This window comes from Rutidosis leptorrhynchoides, chromosome 7, assembly GCF_046630445.1.
Source record: "Rutidosis leptorrhynchoides isolate AG116_Rl617_1_P2 chromosome 7, CSIRO_AGI_Rlap_v1, whole genome shotgun sequence".
Taxonomy (NCBI): domain Eukaryota; kingdom Viridiplantae; phylum Streptophyta; class Magnoliopsida; order Asterales; family Asteraceae; genus Rutidosis; species Rutidosis leptorrhynchoides.
The window spans coordinates 79,593,971-79,613,992 of NC_092339.1; the positions used below are offsets into that span (position 1 = coordinate 79,593,971).

Here is a 20,022-nt window from a genome sequence, read left to right on the forward strand (position 1 = left end):
AGTTGTGATGTGGTCAAGCGATTGGTGGCATGCCTTTTTTAGGGGAGGTCAGGAGTTCGACCTCCGTTGGCTACATATTAACCCACAATTTTATCCATGCCATGAAGTTTCACTCATGACACCTTTCTCACATCGCTTGGGGGTGGTAAATAAGAGGAGGTTTTACCGTCAATGCCTCGTATGAGATTGGTGCGGGTTTTCTCTGCCTCGTATGAGATTGGTGCGGGTTTTCTCCTGGGCACGCAGTTGAGGGCTGGTATATAACTGTGTAAGAGATGAACGTGTGAGTAGTTAAGTCCCATCGCTTATCCTAACAGGTGTAAAAAAAAAAAAAAAAAACGTGAGTTACACGTCGAATAAACATAAAAAGGATTTTGACTTTAACCTTAACCACTCATTCAAACAATATACTGGTTTTTTCAGGAACAAACCCCCAATCACACGAACTACTCACTCTGTTTGAAATGAAATACCTATGGCAGATCTCATATCTATTCTTCTTCTTTCTTTTAACTTGTTTTTCCACGTCATCAACAATTCCTGATACTTTTCAACAATGGTGTTTACATCATAATAAATCATATTCCACTGAAAAAGAACGATTATATCGACAAAGTGTTTTTCAAGATAACTACGATTATGTTATACGTCACAATAATAATAATAATAATAATAATAATAATAATAATAATAATAATAATAATAATAATAATAATAATAATAATAATAATGATGATAATGATAATGATAATGATAATAATAGTAATTTCACTCCTACTTATTCCCTTTCGCTTAATGCGTTTGCTGATCTCACTCATGAGGAGTTTAAACTTGCTAGATTGCGTCGTTTATCTTCCTTTGATTCGTCAGGTGACGTCATCAGGCTTAATCGTGGTAGTTCGGTTATTCGATCGGTTAATGATATTCCGAGAAGTATCGATTGGAGGGATAAGGGAGCAGTTACTAATGTTAAAGATCAAGGCAATTGTGGTATGTTTTTTTTACTATACTATTTTATTATTAAGAATTATGAATTTAATGAAATATGAAATATATGTTACCTGTGAGTTATTGGAACTTAGGTTAATATATGTTAATTGATTCTTACATAGCTAATTAACCATTATTGTATTTGTTTGAAATATGTTATATACTGTAAAAATTGGTTTCAAGTATGTGTTTTCCCCAAAAATTTTATAAGGTTTTCATGTGCACAGCTTTTACTAAGACGTACGCGACCCGACTCCTTTTCCTGGCGACCTAAAAAATATGTTGTTAGTGAGATTTGAACGAGAGGACCTAAACCACCAGGGCCATATAGGGATGGTATATGATAGATGATATACTTGCATAGTTACTATTCAATTCTGTGCAAGCATAGTGTTTTAACATGACATTTAGGTGCGGTTTGTTTTTTAAGATGTTTTTATCTGAAGATCTGTGGTCCATGTTTGTAGAGAAGATGTGGCTTATAAGTATGTATGCCGAATGATGAAAGACTATTTGTTTTTATGTTTGCAAAATAACTTAATCTTATATATAGGTCTAAGAAGCATATTTCTAAGTCTGCGAGTTTGCAGACAGAATAAGACATTATATTATCTTGTGTCTTTAGAAAACAAACAGTCTGCACTAAAAACTTGTGCGGGCGCGTGGACAAAAGACATAATAAGATATGCTGACTCAAAAACAAACAACACCTTGTAATCTATTTATGTAAATGTTTATTGTGCAGGTGCGTGTTGGTCGTTTTCTGCCACCGGAGCAATGGAGGGAATAAATCAAATTGTAACGGGATCTCTTATCAGCCTTTCGGAACAGGAGTTGGTTGATTGTGATAGAAGCGTTAATGCGGGATGTGGCGGTGGACTCATGGATTACGCGTATGAATTTGTTATTAACAACAATGGGATTGATACTGAAGAGGATTACCCGTATTTAGGCAAAGAAACTACTTGCAATAAAAACAAAGTAATGAACGTATTTGTCTACAATTTTCCGCCTTTGTTACAATGTGTATATTGTCTGATGTCTAATTGTGTTTGTCGTGTAAACTGTAGCGAAAAACAAATGTTGTCACAATAGACGGTTACCATGATGTTCCAATGAACAACGAAGATCAGTTACTACAAGCTGTTGCAATGCAACCTGTTAGTGTGGGTATATGTGGTGGTGAGAGGGCATTTCAATTGTACTCAAAGGTAAGTTTATGAATACGAATGTGAAAACTGTGATTAAATGATGTAAGTTAAGTTCTAGTTTAGTGCATGTACAATTTTCTGAAAATGTATCAAACCTTACTTGAAGTTTTATAATATGTATAAAAGTTTAAAAGTTTATATTGTATATATCAAACTTTCACTTGGACTAGTATTAACGCAGCGTCAGATTCCCCTTTTAACGGCCCAAAATTTGAGTTGGCGACTTAGGTGGCACAAGATTTTACGCCCTAACGGCCCTAACCCTGACGCCGGGCGTCAGTCACAAAAAGGAAAAAACCGTGCACGTCAGGAGTACTCGGATATTGACCAAGTTTGACTTTGACCGATTTTGACCCATTTAAGACTGATTTTCCTATTTTGGCTGAGCTTTGACCGATTTTCCGAGTAATTCCGAGTTTTTGCCGAGTTTAACCAAGTTTGACCAAGTTTGACTGAGAACTCTCTTAGTACTCCCGGAGTTGTAAAAACTGAAAACTCGCCGAGTAATTCCGAGTTTTGGATGAGTTTGACCGAGTTTGACCAAGAACTCTTCTAGTAGTCCCGAGTTGCAAAAATCGAGTACTCGCTGTCTGATTACGAGTTCCGCATCACTAATTAATGGCTTTATGAAATTGATATCAGGGAATATTCACCGGGCCATGTTCGACGGCTTTAGATCATGCCGTGTTGATAGTTGGATACGACTCGAAAGACGGAGTTGATTACTGGATTGTAAAGAATTCATGGGGGACGTCATGGGGAATGGATGGTTACATCCACATGGCGCGTAACACGGGAGATATTTACGGGCTTTGCGGGATTAACATGTTAGCTTCTTATCCAATTAAAACTAGCCCAAATCCACCACCAACTCCTACTCCAAAACCCGTAAAATGTAGTTTGTTTTCGTGGTGCGCTGAAGGTGAAAGCTGTTGTTGTGCTACAAAAATTCTTGGAATATGTTTTAAATGGATGTGTTGTGAGTTGAATGCGTCTGTATGTTGCAAGGATCAGCGTCACTGTTGTCCTTCTGATTATCCGATATGTGATACGGAAAATAGCTTGTGCCTCAAGGTTAGTTTATTACTCTAATTTAATTAAACTGTTGTTTTACCGCTGATAATTTGGTTGACTCATCTTATGATCACAAATATCTGTTCTGATACCCATGAGATATCGAAAATTCTCATGTTTTTTGCAATATATAAGATGACCATTTTTAGTATTCTTGTATCTGCTTGAATTCTGCATGATATTGTGAAGCGATGCTATAAATTTCGGTTTGAAGTAACTTACTGTTCTTTATTGTTACTTGTGAATTGCAACTATAGCTGATGACCACTAGAGGTAGCGGGTCAGGCGGGTTGGGTGACGGGTCAAGTGGTTTTGACATTGCAGGTCAATACGGGCTAGGTTTGGTTGACTTGATTGGTTGCCTGCAACCCCTTTTTCTGTTTGTATATTTAAGTTCAATCTAGTACTGTAAGTATGGTTGCAAGAACCATAGAGGTTTAGGCATGGTTGTTAACTCGTGACTCAGAATCACGATTTTAATGGTGAGAGTCGATAGTGAAGTCGTTGATTGATAATCAACAGAAAAACTCAAATTTAAAATAGATCATAGTTGTTTTTTTTAAATATATTTTATCCTTCTAACTTTTGTATTACAGTACACGAATAGTTGGTCTGATTTTCTACCAGTAAGTGTCACGCAAGACGCATCGAAAGAGTCAATTTTAATTTTTTGTCTCGATTTGTATGAGTTCAACATTTATTGGTTAAGGCATGGTAGTTTGTGACTGTAAGCATTGAGGATCAAGTTTGGGACTTTGCATGACTTTTAATCAGTGTTGTAAACGACTTATTTGCGTCCGTTGCGGCATGTTGGCGACTAGCCCGTCTCGATCCCGTCCCGTCTTCTAATAAGTCGGTCAACGGTCAAAAGTCAGGTCAAATGCGGGAAAGGTCGGGTCAACGCCGGTCAAAAGTAAAAAATTTGGTTAAAATCGGTCAAATCGATCAAAATTGATGTAGTTTAGTATTAATTTTTTGTATTATATTGACGATAATAGCGATTATAGGTACATGCTGGTTAACGAATGTTTTTTTGCTTTAAAATATGTGTGTATATATTTAAAAGTCAACGTTAGTCAACGTCCGTCTCGACCCCGTCTCGACGTTTTAAGGTCCCGACTGTCTCGACCCCGTCTTGCGTCGTTTTCAACCTTGCTTTTAATCAGTTTAACTTTCCCTTTTTAGCTAGAAAGTATAATATGGAGTAATTTTTTAGTTTTTGTCCCATTTGAGCCGTCTGGGTATTAAGCACAACTTAATATATGGACCCACTTTTATTTATGTTATTGTGCTGTTAACTTAACTTCTGATGATTGGTCTGAATGTGATTGCAGCAAAACTCGAATGGTACACTAGCAGTACAGCCCAAGAAGGACAACAATTTTGGACCCCATCAGCAATATATTTAGAGGTCATCCATAAGTTATCACTCTGTTGACAAACTTCGCTTGATAACATCGACTTTGTAGAACCTTATGAAGAGTTAGTTCAGAATCATTCGGGTTCATCGTAGAATCAATATACGAAATATTATGGTTGTTGTCATTCGTAACAGTATTTTGTTGATGAATAGGTGGTTCACTTTTTGCAGATATGTTAGTATTATTACAGTTGAGTTCTATTGTTTCTTTTGTGTAGTTCAACACATTAGTTCTACTTGTGTTAATTACCAGATCAAAGAATTTATTACTAATGATAAACTTGAGTACTATCTTAATTGGATACATTTAATTAAATACATCTCACAAGTACTCAGAATATATAGGAGAACTTGTGCCTAAGTGGTACTCCAAGGTTCTTTGGTTTCGAGAGGTCTCAGGTTTGAGCCTCGCTGGGGAAAATTTTCTCAAAAATGTGAATTATAATGTTGAACGGTTTAAATAAGGATCAATTTTTATTTACCGCCTATGATACGTTTGTTTTTAGTTTTAATATGTAGTGATCCGTACACAACTACTTTTTAGCCGTACACAACCAAACATGTTTTATGAAGTTGTACAGTATAACACATTAAGGCACATTGGTTAAAATTTAGTTGTATACGGATCACTCAATAAAAATTAATTCATTTCGATTGTTTACACGAAATCACAACTTTATCAGGATTATAATATTTACTAAACTATTTTAATATAATTATAATATAATTATTATAAATAAAAAAATAGATATTTTTTTGACAAAAATAACGAAAATTCATATAAAAACGATACCATTTTTATAAGGAAATAGTATATCTTAACAAAGAATACAAATAAAAAAAAGTAACGTGAGAACTCGCACCTAAAAAACAATGCTAAATGAAAAATTATCTATGTAACAACCCGATAAATGTTAAAAACAAACTAACAACTAAATAGATGTCATGCCCCTAATAAATAATTTATTTCATTAATTAATTATTAAGATAAACAATTGTAAAACATACAGCATATGAGATAAGCAACCCCCTATTGACATTTTGAAAAAGATTTCGTAGTTATTTTGAGATCCGTACATAAAAATACATATACATCCATCTATACACGCCTGACGCCTATACATACAAAATTAATTTTTGCAAATTTACAAGCCCTCGTTCTAGTAAAGAAACGATTAATAATTTCAGCAGTAATCTTTCAAACAGAAAGAAACAAAGCCGATCAATGGATATCGATCCGAGACAGTACGAAGAAATTGTAAGTTTGATTATTATAGTTTATTTACTGAATTCTTTGAAAACTAGCATGATTCGTTAATCAACTAATGTTTATTTCAACTGTTTGTGATTGATTTTATCCAATGATTGTGGTTTTGGTTGACGATTCAATTCTTTTTTGTTGTTGTTGTTGTTGCTATTTTAGGGTTTATAATCGATAATTTGAAAACCTAATATTTGAAATTATATGTATTACTTAAAACTAGGTCGAAAATGTTTCCTTTCTTGAATTTATCTAACATTAAACTGTACGGATTACTTATAGGCTCTGAGCCCTAAGACATGTTACTGTAAGATGAAGATCAAATAGGTCTAGAAAAGGGAATGTGTGAATGCATACGTTTGAATAGGCAGTCTTTTTCGAGGAGAAACCGAAAAACGACTGTTATCTAGAACCTTGTAGTTGTCAGTCATTTTGAAATTCGGAGGTGCAAAAATTAGAGTTGAAACATCTGAATAATTATTCATGTGTGTTCTTGAGAGGACGAGGGTTATAAAGAATCGAATCTCTTGGAAGGCAACTCCTGTATGAAATTGCTTGCTTTGCTTATACAGTAGCATGTATATATCCTTGTCCATATAAATTGCAGCTTACGTGTTGTGATGCAGATCGACTATGATCCATGAGATGCCCCTTTTTGCCATTATTGAGGGGGGTTAAAGCCAAAAATAGGCTACAAACTTACAAAAATGTACCGATGTTGCCCACAAACTCATTTCCGTCCTACTGTCGCCTACAAACTTTCAAAAAATGTGCTAATCTCAACATTTTATAGTTTTGACCTGTTACATACTAATTTTGACCTGATAAATTTTTTTTTTTTTTTTTTTTTTTTTTTAAGAATTAAGATCCAATCCACGAACGACACGTGTTGATTTTAAACCAGTTTAGCCGGTAACAAGTCATTTTTGTTTACATTGGTACACTTTTTGAAAGTTTTTGTTTACATCGGTACACTTTTTGAAAGTTTGTAGGCGACAGTAGGACGGAAATGAGTTTGTGGGCGACATCGGTACATTTGTGTAAGTTTGTAGCATATTTTTGGCTTTAACCCTATTGAGGGGTGCTTATGCATTTGACTAGTATTCAAATAAGTTTGGTAAACTGTCTGGTTATGTGTTTACTCTGAGAATAACGTATCTCAAACTAGTTAGGTTAGCAAATAATGCAACCGAAACATGTGCTCAGTTGATGTTAACATTTTTTATAAAACTAGTTGAGTGTTTTGCTTTGTAAAATCGACAAAGCCCTCACTGTGCCGTCACTGACACAGTACACGTACACAACATAGAAGGAAGTTATGAAATTTTGTGTTTGCATTATCGTACATATAGCTTGCGAAAGTTTTAAGTACAAATTTGAATTTTTATGTTCAACTTCTATTTTTTTTTCCTTCTAAAATCAGTATAAAATGGTTTACATGTCAGTTATGACAATCGTAATTATATTTATGTGATATGAAATCAACGATTTCTACTTTGTGTCATCTTCGGAGATAGTTAGTCGGTGTTTGTTTTTAGTCTGCAAATCTTGTGTCTTATATCTGCATGCCCGTAGACGGTTCTTCTGCAGAATATTTTTTTAAGACATAAAATAACGTCTTATTCTGTCTTCAAACTCGCAGACTTAGAAATGTGCTTTTTAGTGCTGCAGACATGATATTCTAATTATCACATTTTCTGCTTTTATTTTGCTTTTATATATAATCATTGCAGAAAATTAGTGACAAAGACAGCCACAATATCATCTTATCGTATCTCATACATGGCTGCTTTAAAGAAACTGTGGAATCCCTTGTTACTTCGACCGGACTAAAAACATCTGCTGAGCAGCTGGAGAACATGGAGAAAAGAAAACGTAAGATTGACATGAAATAGAATATGTTTTCTAATATAATGTACCTATGTGCCTCTAACGAGACTCATAATAAAATATTCTCCAGAAATTTTACAATTTACATTAGATGGCAATGCGTTGGAGGCTATTCATTTGACTGAACAGATGTCACCAAACCTACTTGAGAATAACAAGGACCTTCATTTTGACATGTTGAGCCTTCATTTTGTTCGACTTATCTGCTCAAAGAATTGGTGAGCAAAATAATAACAACGCGTAGATTATTTGGATCTTTATGTGTTTTCTCATCAAACTTTTACGTATTCTGTGGCAGCACAGAAGCTCTTGAATTTGCTCAAGACAAGTTGACCCCTTTCGGGAAGGTGCAAAAATACGTGGAGAAACTCGAAGTATGTTTATAAATGGAAATAATCTTTAGCTTCTATTATATTAGTTTGTTAAGATTTTGGCTAATAGTCAAGTTACTTTCATGCAGGATTTTATGGCTCTACTAGCTTATGAGGATCCATACAAATCACCAATGTTTCATCTGCTTGACATGGATTACCGACAGAATGTTGCTGACAGCTTGAACAGAGCAATCCTGGGTGTGTAATACTAGAAGCATATTGTTTTACACATCTTATTCATGTAATTGTCTTTGAAGTTGTATTACATGCCCGATTTTGATCTATTAACGTATGAATGGGTTAATTTGGGTTGTGTTTTGTCTTAAGAGTCAAAATAAAAATACAAAAATAAAGAAAGCGGGAATGGGCTGAACAGTCTGAGAGGAGCCTACAGTATATTTTTCAGAAAATGTTTAAGTGGGTAAAACTTACATATTATTGGTGAACAGGGTGATAACTACACATAAAACTGTGTGCCACTTGTCAAATCACAAATGTGTAGAGGTGAATTTGTACGGAGGGAGTATTCTTGTTCTTGTATTTAATTTGAGGTTTGCGGGTCAACCCAACCTGACCCAGCCTGTTTGGCCTGTACTGAAGAATCAGATGTTCCACGTTTAAGCAGTTTTGATTCATACCCAGCCCATCTGACTCACCAATCTCGCCACCTTCAGTTTTGGTTTTGTTTTATTTTGGTTCTTCCCTTCACTCATATCTCACGATATCACATGGGCTTATCTTTTTATGATTCAACTCTTTGATACTTATTATTATGTGATTCATGTTGCTGTCAGCTAATGCACAGATGCCAAGTTATTCACATCTAGAAAGGCTTATACAGCAGGCAACTGTAGTTAGGCAGTGCTTGAACGAAGAACTTGGAAAGGTAAATTGAATCTATTTTGCTTCGTTTTGTTCATGTATAAATTCTACTCAGGTTACATAGTTTGTTAAGTAATGTCTTCTTTATCCAATAATTGGACTATTTTATTAAGTATGATTCACATTTAAATTTAATTTTAAAATTATATTTGCCTCCTAATTACCTGGAACTTTATTTTCAGGATGTACAACCACCGTTTTCTTTGAAGGAATTTATGAAGAGCTAGGTCTGCAATCTTCATTTCTACAGCAAAGTTTTTGTGTTTGATTTCAGTGTCATGGGTTCTGATGCGTGCCAAAGTTTGGTATGTTGGAGTAGCTGTTTTTCAGATCGTTTTGTGTTTAGTTGAGATGTCATCTCCCCTAATCTTGCGTCTCAACTCATGAATCTTTGCCTGTATAAACCCGTTGTAATTTTGATCTTGTGTTTGGGTTGAGTCAGGGTGGAAAAATTACTATCGTCAATCAATACTTCAAATTCTTAGCAGCCAATGTAGAGATTCATTTGTAAGAACCAGGGGCTTCTTTCTTTGAGAGTGTGCAAGTGCAAACGCGCAATATTATTAGTCTTTTATTTTTATTTTTAATTATTGGTGTATAAATCAGTTCTGAATCCATTTATGAATTTAAAAAGGGTAATGATATGCTGATATTTCATGGTACCTTTTAGTAAATTTACCGCATTATGAATTCTGTATCAATACAACATTTTAATGCACCATCTTAGTGGATTAATCAAAACTTATAAAACTTATAATGGATATATCATCATGTTTAACTATCATCTTAAATAGTCTTAACTAGGAAACCCGAATCGCATTACAGGAACCCGATCCATTAACCATCCGAGGGGGAGGCGGACCGGGTTTGAATCTTGAATGGATCCGGGAAAAAACCCCCTGAGGTCAATCTGGATATCCATATTTCAGGCAGATTAATTAATAGGATGGGCAGAGCGAGGCTCGAACTCATGACCTAACCCCCAGTCCCAACACACAAGGTGAAGGGGATGCCGTTGAAGCAATGCTTCGTTGGCAGAGACAATCGTATATATCAAAATTAATTCGCAGTAGTATATAATTTGCGTTAAAAAAACAAAATCAAATGGGGATTATACATTTATACACTCACAAAAGAACCTCAACAGGTTCAAGAAAAATGATAATTAAAGTAAAAATCATAAGTTTGAAACCGAATGTTTGATACTCGTATGATATTTACAGCCAAAAAAGATATGTTAATATATTTATTTATTTCAAAACAATTTGCGCCATATTCTATCCACACACCAAACACACCCGCGAACTGAAGCAAGGTCCAATTTACCGGTGCCGTAATATGATAACCCCTGTCGTTACGGTCCGTTCACCGCCGTCACCGTCTCCGTTTCTCGGAACCTCTATCTTTCACCATCAATTACAAACCTTGTCTCACCATCTACTTCCTCTCAATTATAGGTATAGTCTTACATAACTATTTGCAGGTTTTTGTTTTCTTACATCTCTATGCATATCTTGTAATCATTAGCGTCTAATCTTATACGTTTAACTCTTTATATTATATTATTATTATGTATCATGAAATTAACACTGTTAGACGGTAAGTACATGTTTAAATTTCTAGGGTTTTGTTGTATCATATCAAATTGAGCCTCTGTATAGACTTCTAGTAAAATTACACGCTCGCAAATTGGATACTGCGCATGTTATAATGTTCGTTGATACTGAATTCGATTATAGTTTCGCTATTTGACCATAAATGTCATCTGTATACTGAACTGAATTATGTGGTAATAAGCATAATAACAATGTGTAACAACTGCAATTTATAGTTTCAGCAGTTGGAATGTGCAAAAAAACGTTCCGAATAAATTCGGACGCCGTACGTTAAAGTGCGGACTTGCTAAAACTAAAGACCAGCCATCTCCAAGCTTAGAGAGTCTTTCAAGAGAACCTCACAAGTATTTCGATCAAGCGAACATAACGGTTCGTGCTGGAGACGGAGGTCACGGTGCAACTTTTAGTATGCGTGATCAAAAGGCCGTTTCAAAGTCGTTGACCAAAGAGGAAAAAGCGAAAGCAAGGATAAAAGGTGCTTATAAACGGGACTTTGACGGTTCGCTTATTTTACCAATGGGTGGACATGGAGGGGATGTTGTGATTTATGCTGACGAGGCGAAAGATACGTTGTTGGATTTTCATAATAAGGGTCGATATAATGCAAAACGTGGTGGAAATGTTGATAAAATGGGTGGATTTAGTTCTTTAGTGAGAAATGGATTAGCTGCCCCAACGTTGCGTATTCCGGTACCTTTAGGTTTGACATTTATTTATTTTGCGCCTTTTTATCTTTTTTTACGTCTTTTATGTACGTGGACAATTGCATTAAAAGAAAACACAGTTTTGTCTGATTTCTATTGCATGGGTGAGAACGAAGATGATTACTCGATGCTGAAATTAGACCACTTTTGGCTACCTTTTTATGCAATTTTTTCTACTTTATAATCTGATTCTAGCTTGGTTTTGTGTATTAACAGGTACTGTTGTAAAACACAAACGAGGCAAGTTTTTAGCTGATTTAGCTCGTCATGGTGATGAAATTCTTGTTGCTAGGGGTGGTCAAGGAGGGGTGAGTATTCCTTGTTAAACTTGAATCTTCGAGTGAAATTTTAACAATATGAATGGTTATTGCATCTTAAGTCACCTAGAATTTGTTAATAATTCATTGTCATAAATTCTTTTTCAGCCATATAATTCTTTTAATCGTGATTTTCTTGATACATAACCTGCATTGACCGTTACGATATCATGTTTTCTTGCAAGGAGAATGATTATTGTTTTTAAACACACACTCGCTCTATCCCCAGATAGATGATGCATATTCTCCGCTTGAAATTAAGCATTGATTACGATTTTTATATTCATATAACCATAAGCCACAATCAACATAGCATTCACAAAGCTTTAAGTTAATAGTTTCATCAACCCTTATAAAAGATTGTTTCGTGATGGTTCTTTTTGTACGATATGACTTGTGAGGTACACGAAGTTTTCTTTTAAAAATGTTTAAGTAACACACTGACACTCTCAGTTGATTCATAACCATTAAAAGAGAATCATCAAATATATATTTGTAAAATCATATTTTATAATTTATTAATTCCTCAAATGTGATAAAATCTCCAAAAACATGTGGCTATTTTGTATAAGGACGTTATTCCTTTCCGTGTGGCAGATTAGTCTATTAGAATTGCCGGAACATAAAAAGAAGAAGATGATGGATTTGACAACAAATGTGATGAGGGATGAAAATGATAAGGTAAAGCTCAGCGTAACAGTATTTTTGTTATATCTCATTAACCGTGCTTACTCTATTCTTCCGATAAATCAATTTTTGTTTTTTCTATTTTTTTTCACTCTGAAAAGTGGGCAATAAATTTACATAACATATGACAATAAAAAATTCACAATCTAAGGTGGTCCTGCAGGTGTTGGTTATTGGTCAACCTGGGGAGGAGGTCACTTTGCAGTTAATACTGAGAGTTGTCGCGGATGTTGGTCTTGTTGTAAGTATATTCATTAATCATTAATCAGGAGCAAAGTTGGAGTTAACATATACATTTATATGTGTAAGGTGTTGCAGAACTAGAGATTACTCGGCGAGTACTCAGTTTTTGCAACTTGCAGAGTACTCGGCAAGTACTTGGTCAAACTTGGTCAAATCTCGTTTAAACGCCTAAAACTCGAGATTACTCCAAAAACCGGTTAAAATTTGACCAGAACTTGAGATTACTCGAAAATCAGTCAAAATCGGTCAAAACTCAGTCAGAATCGATCAAAGTCAAACTTGGTCATCCGAGTACTCCCTAAAAAGTCATGACCGAGTACTTCCCGAGTAGCGATTTTTGCAACCTTGTACGTATGCTTACATATTGGCCTAATTTTTGATAGCAGACATGGTTATCTTTAGGGACTCCCAAATGCAGGAAAATCAACGTTACTATCAGCTATAACACTTGCAAGACCCGATATTGCTGATTACCCGTTCACAACCTTAATGCCAAATCTTGGACGCCTTGAGGGTGACCCTAGTTTAGGGGCAGGGAAATTTTCATCCGAAGCAACTTTAGCCGATCTTCCCGGTCTTATTGAGGGGGCACATTTAGGAAAGGTACCCCTAAATTGTTATTTTATTTAATTTCTTTTTGTTGGACTATTAAGTAGTGTTGTAAAAGGCGGTCGTCTCGGCCGACTAGTAGGCTTGGTGACTAGCCTGTCCCGTTTCGCTTAAAAACGTCTAACGCTAAAAAGTTAGGTCAAAGTCCGTCAAAGTCGGTATGAGTTTATCTGAGTCGGTCAAAGTCAAGGTTGGTCAACGTTAGGTCAAAATTTTAATCTTTTTTAATACTCAGATTTTGTGCCCTATACATATGTTTGAAATATTTACATTTGAATTATTTATGTTTGATTTATTTATGTGTAATATATAATATACAAGTATATGTTAAACATATTACTAAAAGTCAACGTTAGTCAACGTCCGTCTCGACTCCGACTCAACTCACTAGTCGTTTCAAAGTCCCGACCGACTCGTCTCTGTCTTGCGACTTTTCCAACCTTGCTATTAAGCTGATTTTAGATGATGTTATCATTTATCAGGGACTTGGACGCAATTTCTTAAGGCACTTGAGGAGAACTCGAATGTTGGTCCATGTTGTTGATGCCGCAGCCCAGGATCCTGTGTATGACTACAGAATTGTGAAAGAAGTATGGCTATACTCTCTCTCCTCCCCCGGTTATAACATTAGGCTTTTAAATGAACCTAACGAACACAAACGGAGGCTATTTATGTTCATTAGTTAGGTTTTACCATACTAACGAACAAACACAAATGAATTTTCGTGTTCATGTTCGTATATTAAGTAAATATGTTTGTTCACGAAGGTAAACAAATGAATATGTAAATTAATGCATTTTCACTTGAGCTTAAATTACATACAAAATCAATTTCATAAAAAAATCCCTGATATGAAAATCGTTATTGAGAAATATATGAAACTAATATAATTTATATCACGAACGTAATTTAACAAATGGAAGATTTGTTCATGTTCGTTCCATTTAAGTAAACGAATGAAAAATCATGTCCGTGTTTGTTTATTCAACAAAATGAACGAACATAAATGAGTTTCTCACCGAACGATTTACGAAATGTTCACTGAAGATAAATGAGTCTCTCACCGAACGATTTACGAAATGTTCACTGAACGTTTGATTCGTTCACAGGCCTATATAACTTATTATTTTCTATTTTAATTTTTTAAATGAGATTTTTTTTTGTAGGAGTTAAGGATGTACAATCCCGAATATCTTGAAAGGCCATATGTGGTGGTTCTAAATAAGATTGATATACCTGAGGTATATGGTACTGATGTTGATAATATTGTGCTGTCCCTATTATTTTCTGTAGTCCCTTGTTTTGTATATTAAAATATATATAATGTTATCCAATTGATTACTTTAACATACATAATGAATTATCGTTACAGGCAAAGGATAGACTTCCGTTTTTTATTGAAGAAATACAGAAAATTGGTACTGAAGAGTCAACTGGCCAAACGTCGTTGAACTTTGAAAGGCCCGTTCAATCTTCTTCTGATGAAGGAGGTCTTTCAGATACCGTATCTATATCTATATCTAACGAAGATAAAAAGATAAAAGAAATTGATGAATTTCCACAACCTGTTGCTGTTGTAGGCGTTAGTGTTCTGTAAGTATTCATCTCTCACTCTTTAACTTTTTTGCATTGTCATGTATGAAAAACATGAGTTGATCTCTAGAAATTTAAATCCTAGATCCTTGTTTTTGTAGTCTACATTGTTTATCAGCATGATTACATGTTACAGGAAAGGGAGGAATATCGATGAATTGCTGAGGGAAATTAGATCAGCTTTAAGAAGATGCCAGCAATCTGAATAACCGCTTTTTCCGTCTTCACCGCAGTGACATAAACCGAAGCATGCATGATTAGGGCCTTGAATGTTTAGTCCAGGTATATGATCATTTAGATTACAAGTCTTTTTCTTTTAGACTTGTAGTACAAATTCAACCCAATGTATGCATATTTTAAGAAGATTGGACCACATTCATTATGTAGCTTGCTTCCTACTTGTAATAGGTTGGTATACATATGTGAAAGAGAAATAGATATTGTATATGTAGCAGATGCGGTTTTAGTCTTTTAGGTGTTAAAGGGTATCTAGTGAAGTTTGTAACTTTTAGTATTTTATTTGTAAAATAGATAAATAAATGAATATCTTAGTAATGTTAAGACTAAACTACTATTAAGGCAATTCTACTTAAAGGCCTTGAGGTTGGTGCTAGACCCTTTATTTTTCACTTAATGATTCGTTTTCCGTACAGCTCGTATTTCAGAAAGTAAAATTGTTGTTTCTTTGTCACTTAATCTGAAAATTGGTATGTTTCTAGGATACATAGAATCAGACACCCCTTCCCGACAGAGGCAAATGAAATCAGAAGCAAATGGAATTAGGAGCAAATTAAAAAAAAAAAAAAAAAAGTAAATAGCCCCTCTGAATTTCGCCATGAGGGATACTACCATATCAGCCTCTTTGTCACCATAAGAGGTTTTCGTCAGGTGATAAAAGTCTCGTATGGTGAAGCATGCTTCAACTAAATATATGCCTACACGAAAATGTGTTGCTCAACTTATGCGCCATCATAGAAATGTTTTTTGTCGGTCGTCCTTTGTACGGCAAAGCATGCTCTTAATAGTGGCTTGTTCAACCATTCTTATTTTCGATTTGTGAAGGGAACACATCCAAGTACCCAACAAGGCTTCACTAGGGAGTGAATAGTTGAAGAATTCATCTCTAAGATTTCTCCCGTAATTAATTGTCACATTACTGACACATTAATACTTTTTCCCCAAAAGTGAATGAGCATTTAACCCTGATATCCATGACATCCTTCTTAGTATTACTGGGATACACTAAATTCATTAACTAAAACCAAATACAAATGCTAGTGCAAAATATACAAACAGTGTGATGCCATAGATGCGAATGTACATGCTCGCATTCGCTCTCACCAGTAAGAAAATTTAGGGTAATTGAGTGAGAACTAAATAAAAACTTGTTGCTAATATTGGTGTTCTCGCGTAACACAGTGAGAACGAGGGTGAGGGCTGAAGGAATATCAATGGGAGGTGATCCGTACACAATTAATTTTAACCATACACCATCAAATATGCAGTATAATGCATGTTTGATAGTGTATGACTAAATATGATCATTAGCCAATATCAATGATCTTATGCGTCTAATTTTAGTCAAATTTATCATACCCCGCGATTTACATACTTAATTTCTCGTTCGAAACATGATAGTTTGTATGATCCGAATAACCGTTATGTTGTTTATGTTGATCCTGAATCATCATCGACTTAAGAGCGAATTGAGTTGTATCGGTTCACGAAAAATCATCTGGTGTTTGTTTAAATTGGGAATGTGGACCGACTATGGTAACAAGTTCACAAGCTTCATATTTTTTGTCCATATTAGTATCGACAAATCTTGATGTACTTTAATGATCGTTAATATAGATCATATATTATGATATTATAGGTAATCAAATCCACTTTTTTATATTTTATCATTAATATAAGAGTTTAATTATCATGAATAATCAATGGTCCCAATTTTAAGGAACATTACTCATCATATTCCTTCATCTAACTTTCTCTTTTCGAAAGTGAGAAGGCATGCTACCATCATGAATATACTCTCCATATCTTTTTCAGAATAATATCTATATATATCTATTGATATTTTGATATTAAAAACCATACAATATATTTACATGTTACCATAACGCTACAAGAAACCGAAATACCTCATACTATTCGGTTTGAAATGATCAAATACATAGTAAATATGAATAAAAACCACTTATCTAAGCACATGTAATATAATCACGTAGACTAAAAAATTTTAGCACTAATAACGGGAACACGCCAAACAATAAAACATGTTCAATAAACACACCAAACTTTTTCTCTTTCTTACATAATAAGATGCCTATTAACATCCATACTTTTGCTTCAAAGAACCAAAACCACACACTAGTTGCAAAAAAACGTAAGTGTTATGTCTAATCAAACGCCTTCGGTCGATTGAGGGAGTAGAGGTTGTGTGATCGACTTGTTGTGACCGGTTAGCCTTGGTACACCATGGTCCGTTGGCACTTGGAGTAACATAAACTTCCTCTCTTCATTCTTTCCCCATAGCACAAGATACAAGCCCGTTATGATCAACACCGCGCCTATTATCCTGCACATGATCAAAAATACACAACGTACGTTTATTCTTTGACCGTTTTCGTTTATCACAAGTCATAGTTTTGAATGTTGAATATTCGGGTCCCACAATTTAAGTTGTTGAGTTCATGTGTATATACGGTTTGACCCACAAAACAGATAATCCCTTGAGGTGTTGTGCAAGTACATGTGGGCATGTCTCCAACTACATTACTACTACTATCATTTAATTTATTATCTTTGTACTAAAATTTGAATATGATATTTTTGAGTAGTCATTTTACAAGCACAAAAATGATTATAACTTTCGTTAGCGAAAATTAATTTTGATGTTGATATTTAAGACACACCCGCCAAGATAGAACTCTTCGCCTAAAGCGACTGAAGCCATGAGAGCAACCACAAGGGTTTGAACCGGTTGATACAAGGCCACAAAAACTGGGCCACCTCTGTCAATGCACCATATCTGTACAGCAAATGCGATCCCGGATGCTACCACACCCTACATTATAACAAATTATACATTTTATGAATATATACCCAAATTTTACTATCTTTTAAAGTTCTAAGAGAATTGACAAAATATAAAGATAGAAATAAACGAAGCGAACAAATAAGGTTTTCTTTGTACAGATGTGTTGACTGTCGATTCAAAACATATCTAGACTAAACACATAACTTTTTGTATAAGAAAAGGGCAAGGTTGAATTGATCTGAAATAAACGGTAAACATATAAGGTTAATTTTCTTTGTTCAGACTACTCAAGATGACAAATATTTTTTAATAAGATGTACGCAGTCTAACTAGGTTATTCCGTAGCTGTTTCTGACCCTGTCACCCAAGATATGCTTCTACTGAGGTTTGGACGTGAGGTCATGAATTAAAATCACTCACCGCATAAAACACGCTAAAAAGCTCAGCACCCGAGCGAATAGCCCAAGCGTTGATATCTCTTTCCATAAAAGCAGCCAAAACTAGAAATTGTAGGACTCCGAAAAAGCATTGGTACGAAGTGAACGAAAGGCGAGCAGGATACTTCTTTAAGACCGGAGCTTGCAACACTAGCCACCCGGACCACGACAAGCAATGACCGATTAAAAACAAGCACCCAAGAGCCCAACTTTTGCCATTTGCATCACCTAATGATTGTAACACAGGCGAAGCTGCCCTAACACTATGTAACGATGGTGACGAGCTGTATATTGTTGGACCCTTGTAAAGTGTGATCACAGATGCACCGGCTATACAAAATAATGTTCCGGCCACTTTTGATACTCCATCTTTTCGGTCTAGCCTCAACTTTTCTATCCTGTAACCAAAGCGAGGTATAATTTTATTATTAAGGTGAGTTAGATTTTAGGTATGTCGTTCTAAAATTTTTTAAGTAAAATGAATAAATAATTAAGAGAAGTTTTATTAGTCAAATACAGACGAGCTTACCGGAGAACCACTGCCATGAGAAATGTGATGGCGGGAACGGAGTTTTGAATGGCGGATGCAAATGTTGGAGAAGTGTTGTCCAAACCTAATAAGTAGAAAGCTTGATTCGCGGTGATCCTAATTATTTATTAAACAAATTTAAAATTAGAAAAAAATAAGTGAACGATAATTAGGATCGTGGTTTATGATCAATTGTTTGATTTACTCGTGCGTACCCTACTATCGCGAGAAAAAAGAATTGGACGAGAAAATTAAGATTAATCGGCGGTCGTTCCTTCCTGATCAAAGAAAAATAGTGACGTCAATAATCAGATAGATAATAAACAGTTTGAAATAAGTAACTCGAGAACTAACTATAAAAAAAATGTTCACATTTCGTTTAAAATAAGCAGTTTGTAATAAGCACTCTGAGACTACTTATATGTTGTGTTAAAAACCAATCCACAAATAAGCAGACAAAACATTTTTTCATAGTATCAGTTCTGAGAAAACTTTATCTGTTTACCCGTTTACCCGTTTAGACTTAGTTCTCATTTATAAGTAAAGTATTTGTTTATAATTAATATTACGTACTTTTCAAGAAAATAGGCGAAAGGGAGGAGAAGGACGAAAGCTAAAATGTTTCGATAGACGGGGAAAACAATCTTGGAGATGCCCATATTAAGGGCAGCTCTAGAAACAACATGAAAACCGGCATAACCAAATTGCAAAGCAAGCATGGCTAAGTGAAGTTGAACCCTTTCCGGAAACCATCCTTTTATTTTGTCGGTAACCGTAACGCCACCACCGGTTTCCGCCATCTTGTGACAGTTATTGAACACAAACAGGTTATCTGGTGGTGACCTGAGAAGAATGAAAGGCAGGAGGTGGTGAGAATGGCAAGTTTTGAGGAGGTATAAATATAGGATCAAACTCCTCTTCTGTTCATAAATTATGTATTCCAGTTGGGAAAATGTGGGTCCATAAATTCAAAGTAGAAGAGAAATGTCAACACTTAATAGCTAGCACTGTCTAAAAGGTGTAGATACAAATACAAAAGAAATTAATGAAAAGTGTATATTCCAATCGATTTTAATATTCTTCCGTGCAAATGGCCTAAAAGGTAGTATAATTGTTCAAAATTACCGTATGATATTCTCTAA

General features: G+C 35.0%; 4 protein-coding genes across 6 annotated transcripts; 3 read left to right on the forward strand and 1 right to left on the reverse strand.

The window, feature by feature from the left end:
* Positions 1 to 441: 441 nt before the first annotated feature.
* Positions 442 to 4,933, forward strand: LOC139858126 (cysteine proteinase COT44). 2 transcript variants are annotated; one of them, XM_071846979.1, is made up of 6 exons: positions 442 to 669; positions 775 to 990; positions 1,736 to 1,971; positions 2,061 to 2,201; positions 2,844 to 3,275; positions 4,610 to 4,933. In XM_071846979.1, exons 1-6 carry the CDS (start codon positions 465 to 467, stop codon positions 4,682 to 4,684), a joined length of 1,305 nt encoding a protein of 434 aa, XP_071703080.1. In that variant the 5' UTR covers positions 442 to 464; the 3' UTR covers positions 4,685 to 4,933. The 2 variants fall into 2 exon arrangements, with proteins under 2 accessions (XP_071703080.1, XP_071703081.1); XM_071846980.1 differs by having other exon boundaries at positions 442 to 660; positions 742 to 990.
* Positions 4,934 to 5,755: 822 nt separating this feature from the next.
* Positions 5,756 to 9,685, forward strand: LOC139858125 (uncharacterized). The gene is made up of 7 exons (XM_071846978.1): positions 5,756 to 5,953; positions 7,690 to 7,831; positions 7,917 to 8,064; positions 8,145 to 8,220; positions 8,307 to 8,418; positions 9,015 to 9,106; positions 9,285 to 9,685. Exons 1-7 carry the CDS (start codon positions 5,921 to 5,923, stop codon positions 9,327 to 9,329), a joined length of 648 nt encoding a protein of 215 aa, XP_071703079.1. The 5' UTR covers positions 5,756 to 5,920; the 3' UTR covers positions 9,330 to 9,685.
* Positions 9,686 to 10,378: 693 nt separating this feature from the next.
* Positions 10,379 to 15,322, forward strand: LOC139857548 (probable GTP-binding protein OBGC2). Of its 2 annotated transcripts, none has more exons than XM_071846357.1 (10): positions 10,379 to 10,559; positions 10,934 to 11,418; positions 11,639 to 11,730; positions 12,337 to 12,420; positions 12,590 to 12,667; positions 13,072 to 13,272; positions 13,761 to 13,868; positions 14,445 to 14,519; positions 14,651 to 14,871; positions 15,008 to 15,322. In XM_071846357.1, exons 1-10 carry the CDS (start codon positions 10,441 to 10,443, stop codon positions 15,078 to 15,080), a joined length of 1,536 nt encoding a protein of 511 aa, XP_071702458.1. In that variant the 5' UTR covers positions 10,379 to 10,440; the 3' UTR covers positions 15,081 to 15,322. The 2 variants fall into 2 exon arrangements, with proteins under 2 accessions (XP_071702458.1, XP_071702460.1); XM_071846359.1 differs by having other exon boundaries at positions 10,943 to 11,418.
* Positions 15,323 to 17,086: 1,764 nt separating this feature from the next.
* Positions 17,087 to 19,757, reverse strand: LOC139859596 (protein WALLS ARE THIN 1-like). The gene is made up of 6 exons (XM_071848377.1): positions 19,454 to 19,757; positions 19,096 to 19,158; positions 18,881 to 18,997; positions 18,335 to 18,749; positions 17,790 to 17,941; positions 17,087 to 17,452 (listed from the first exon to the last, which is right to left on the reverse strand). Exons 1-6 carry the CDS (start codon positions 19,678 to 19,680, stop codon positions 17,278 to 17,280), a joined length of 1,149 nt encoding a protein of 382 aa, XP_071704478.1. The 5' UTR covers positions 19,681 to 19,757; the 3' UTR covers positions 17,087 to 17,277.
* Between the last annotated feature and the right edge of the window lie 265 nt (positions 19,758 to 20,022).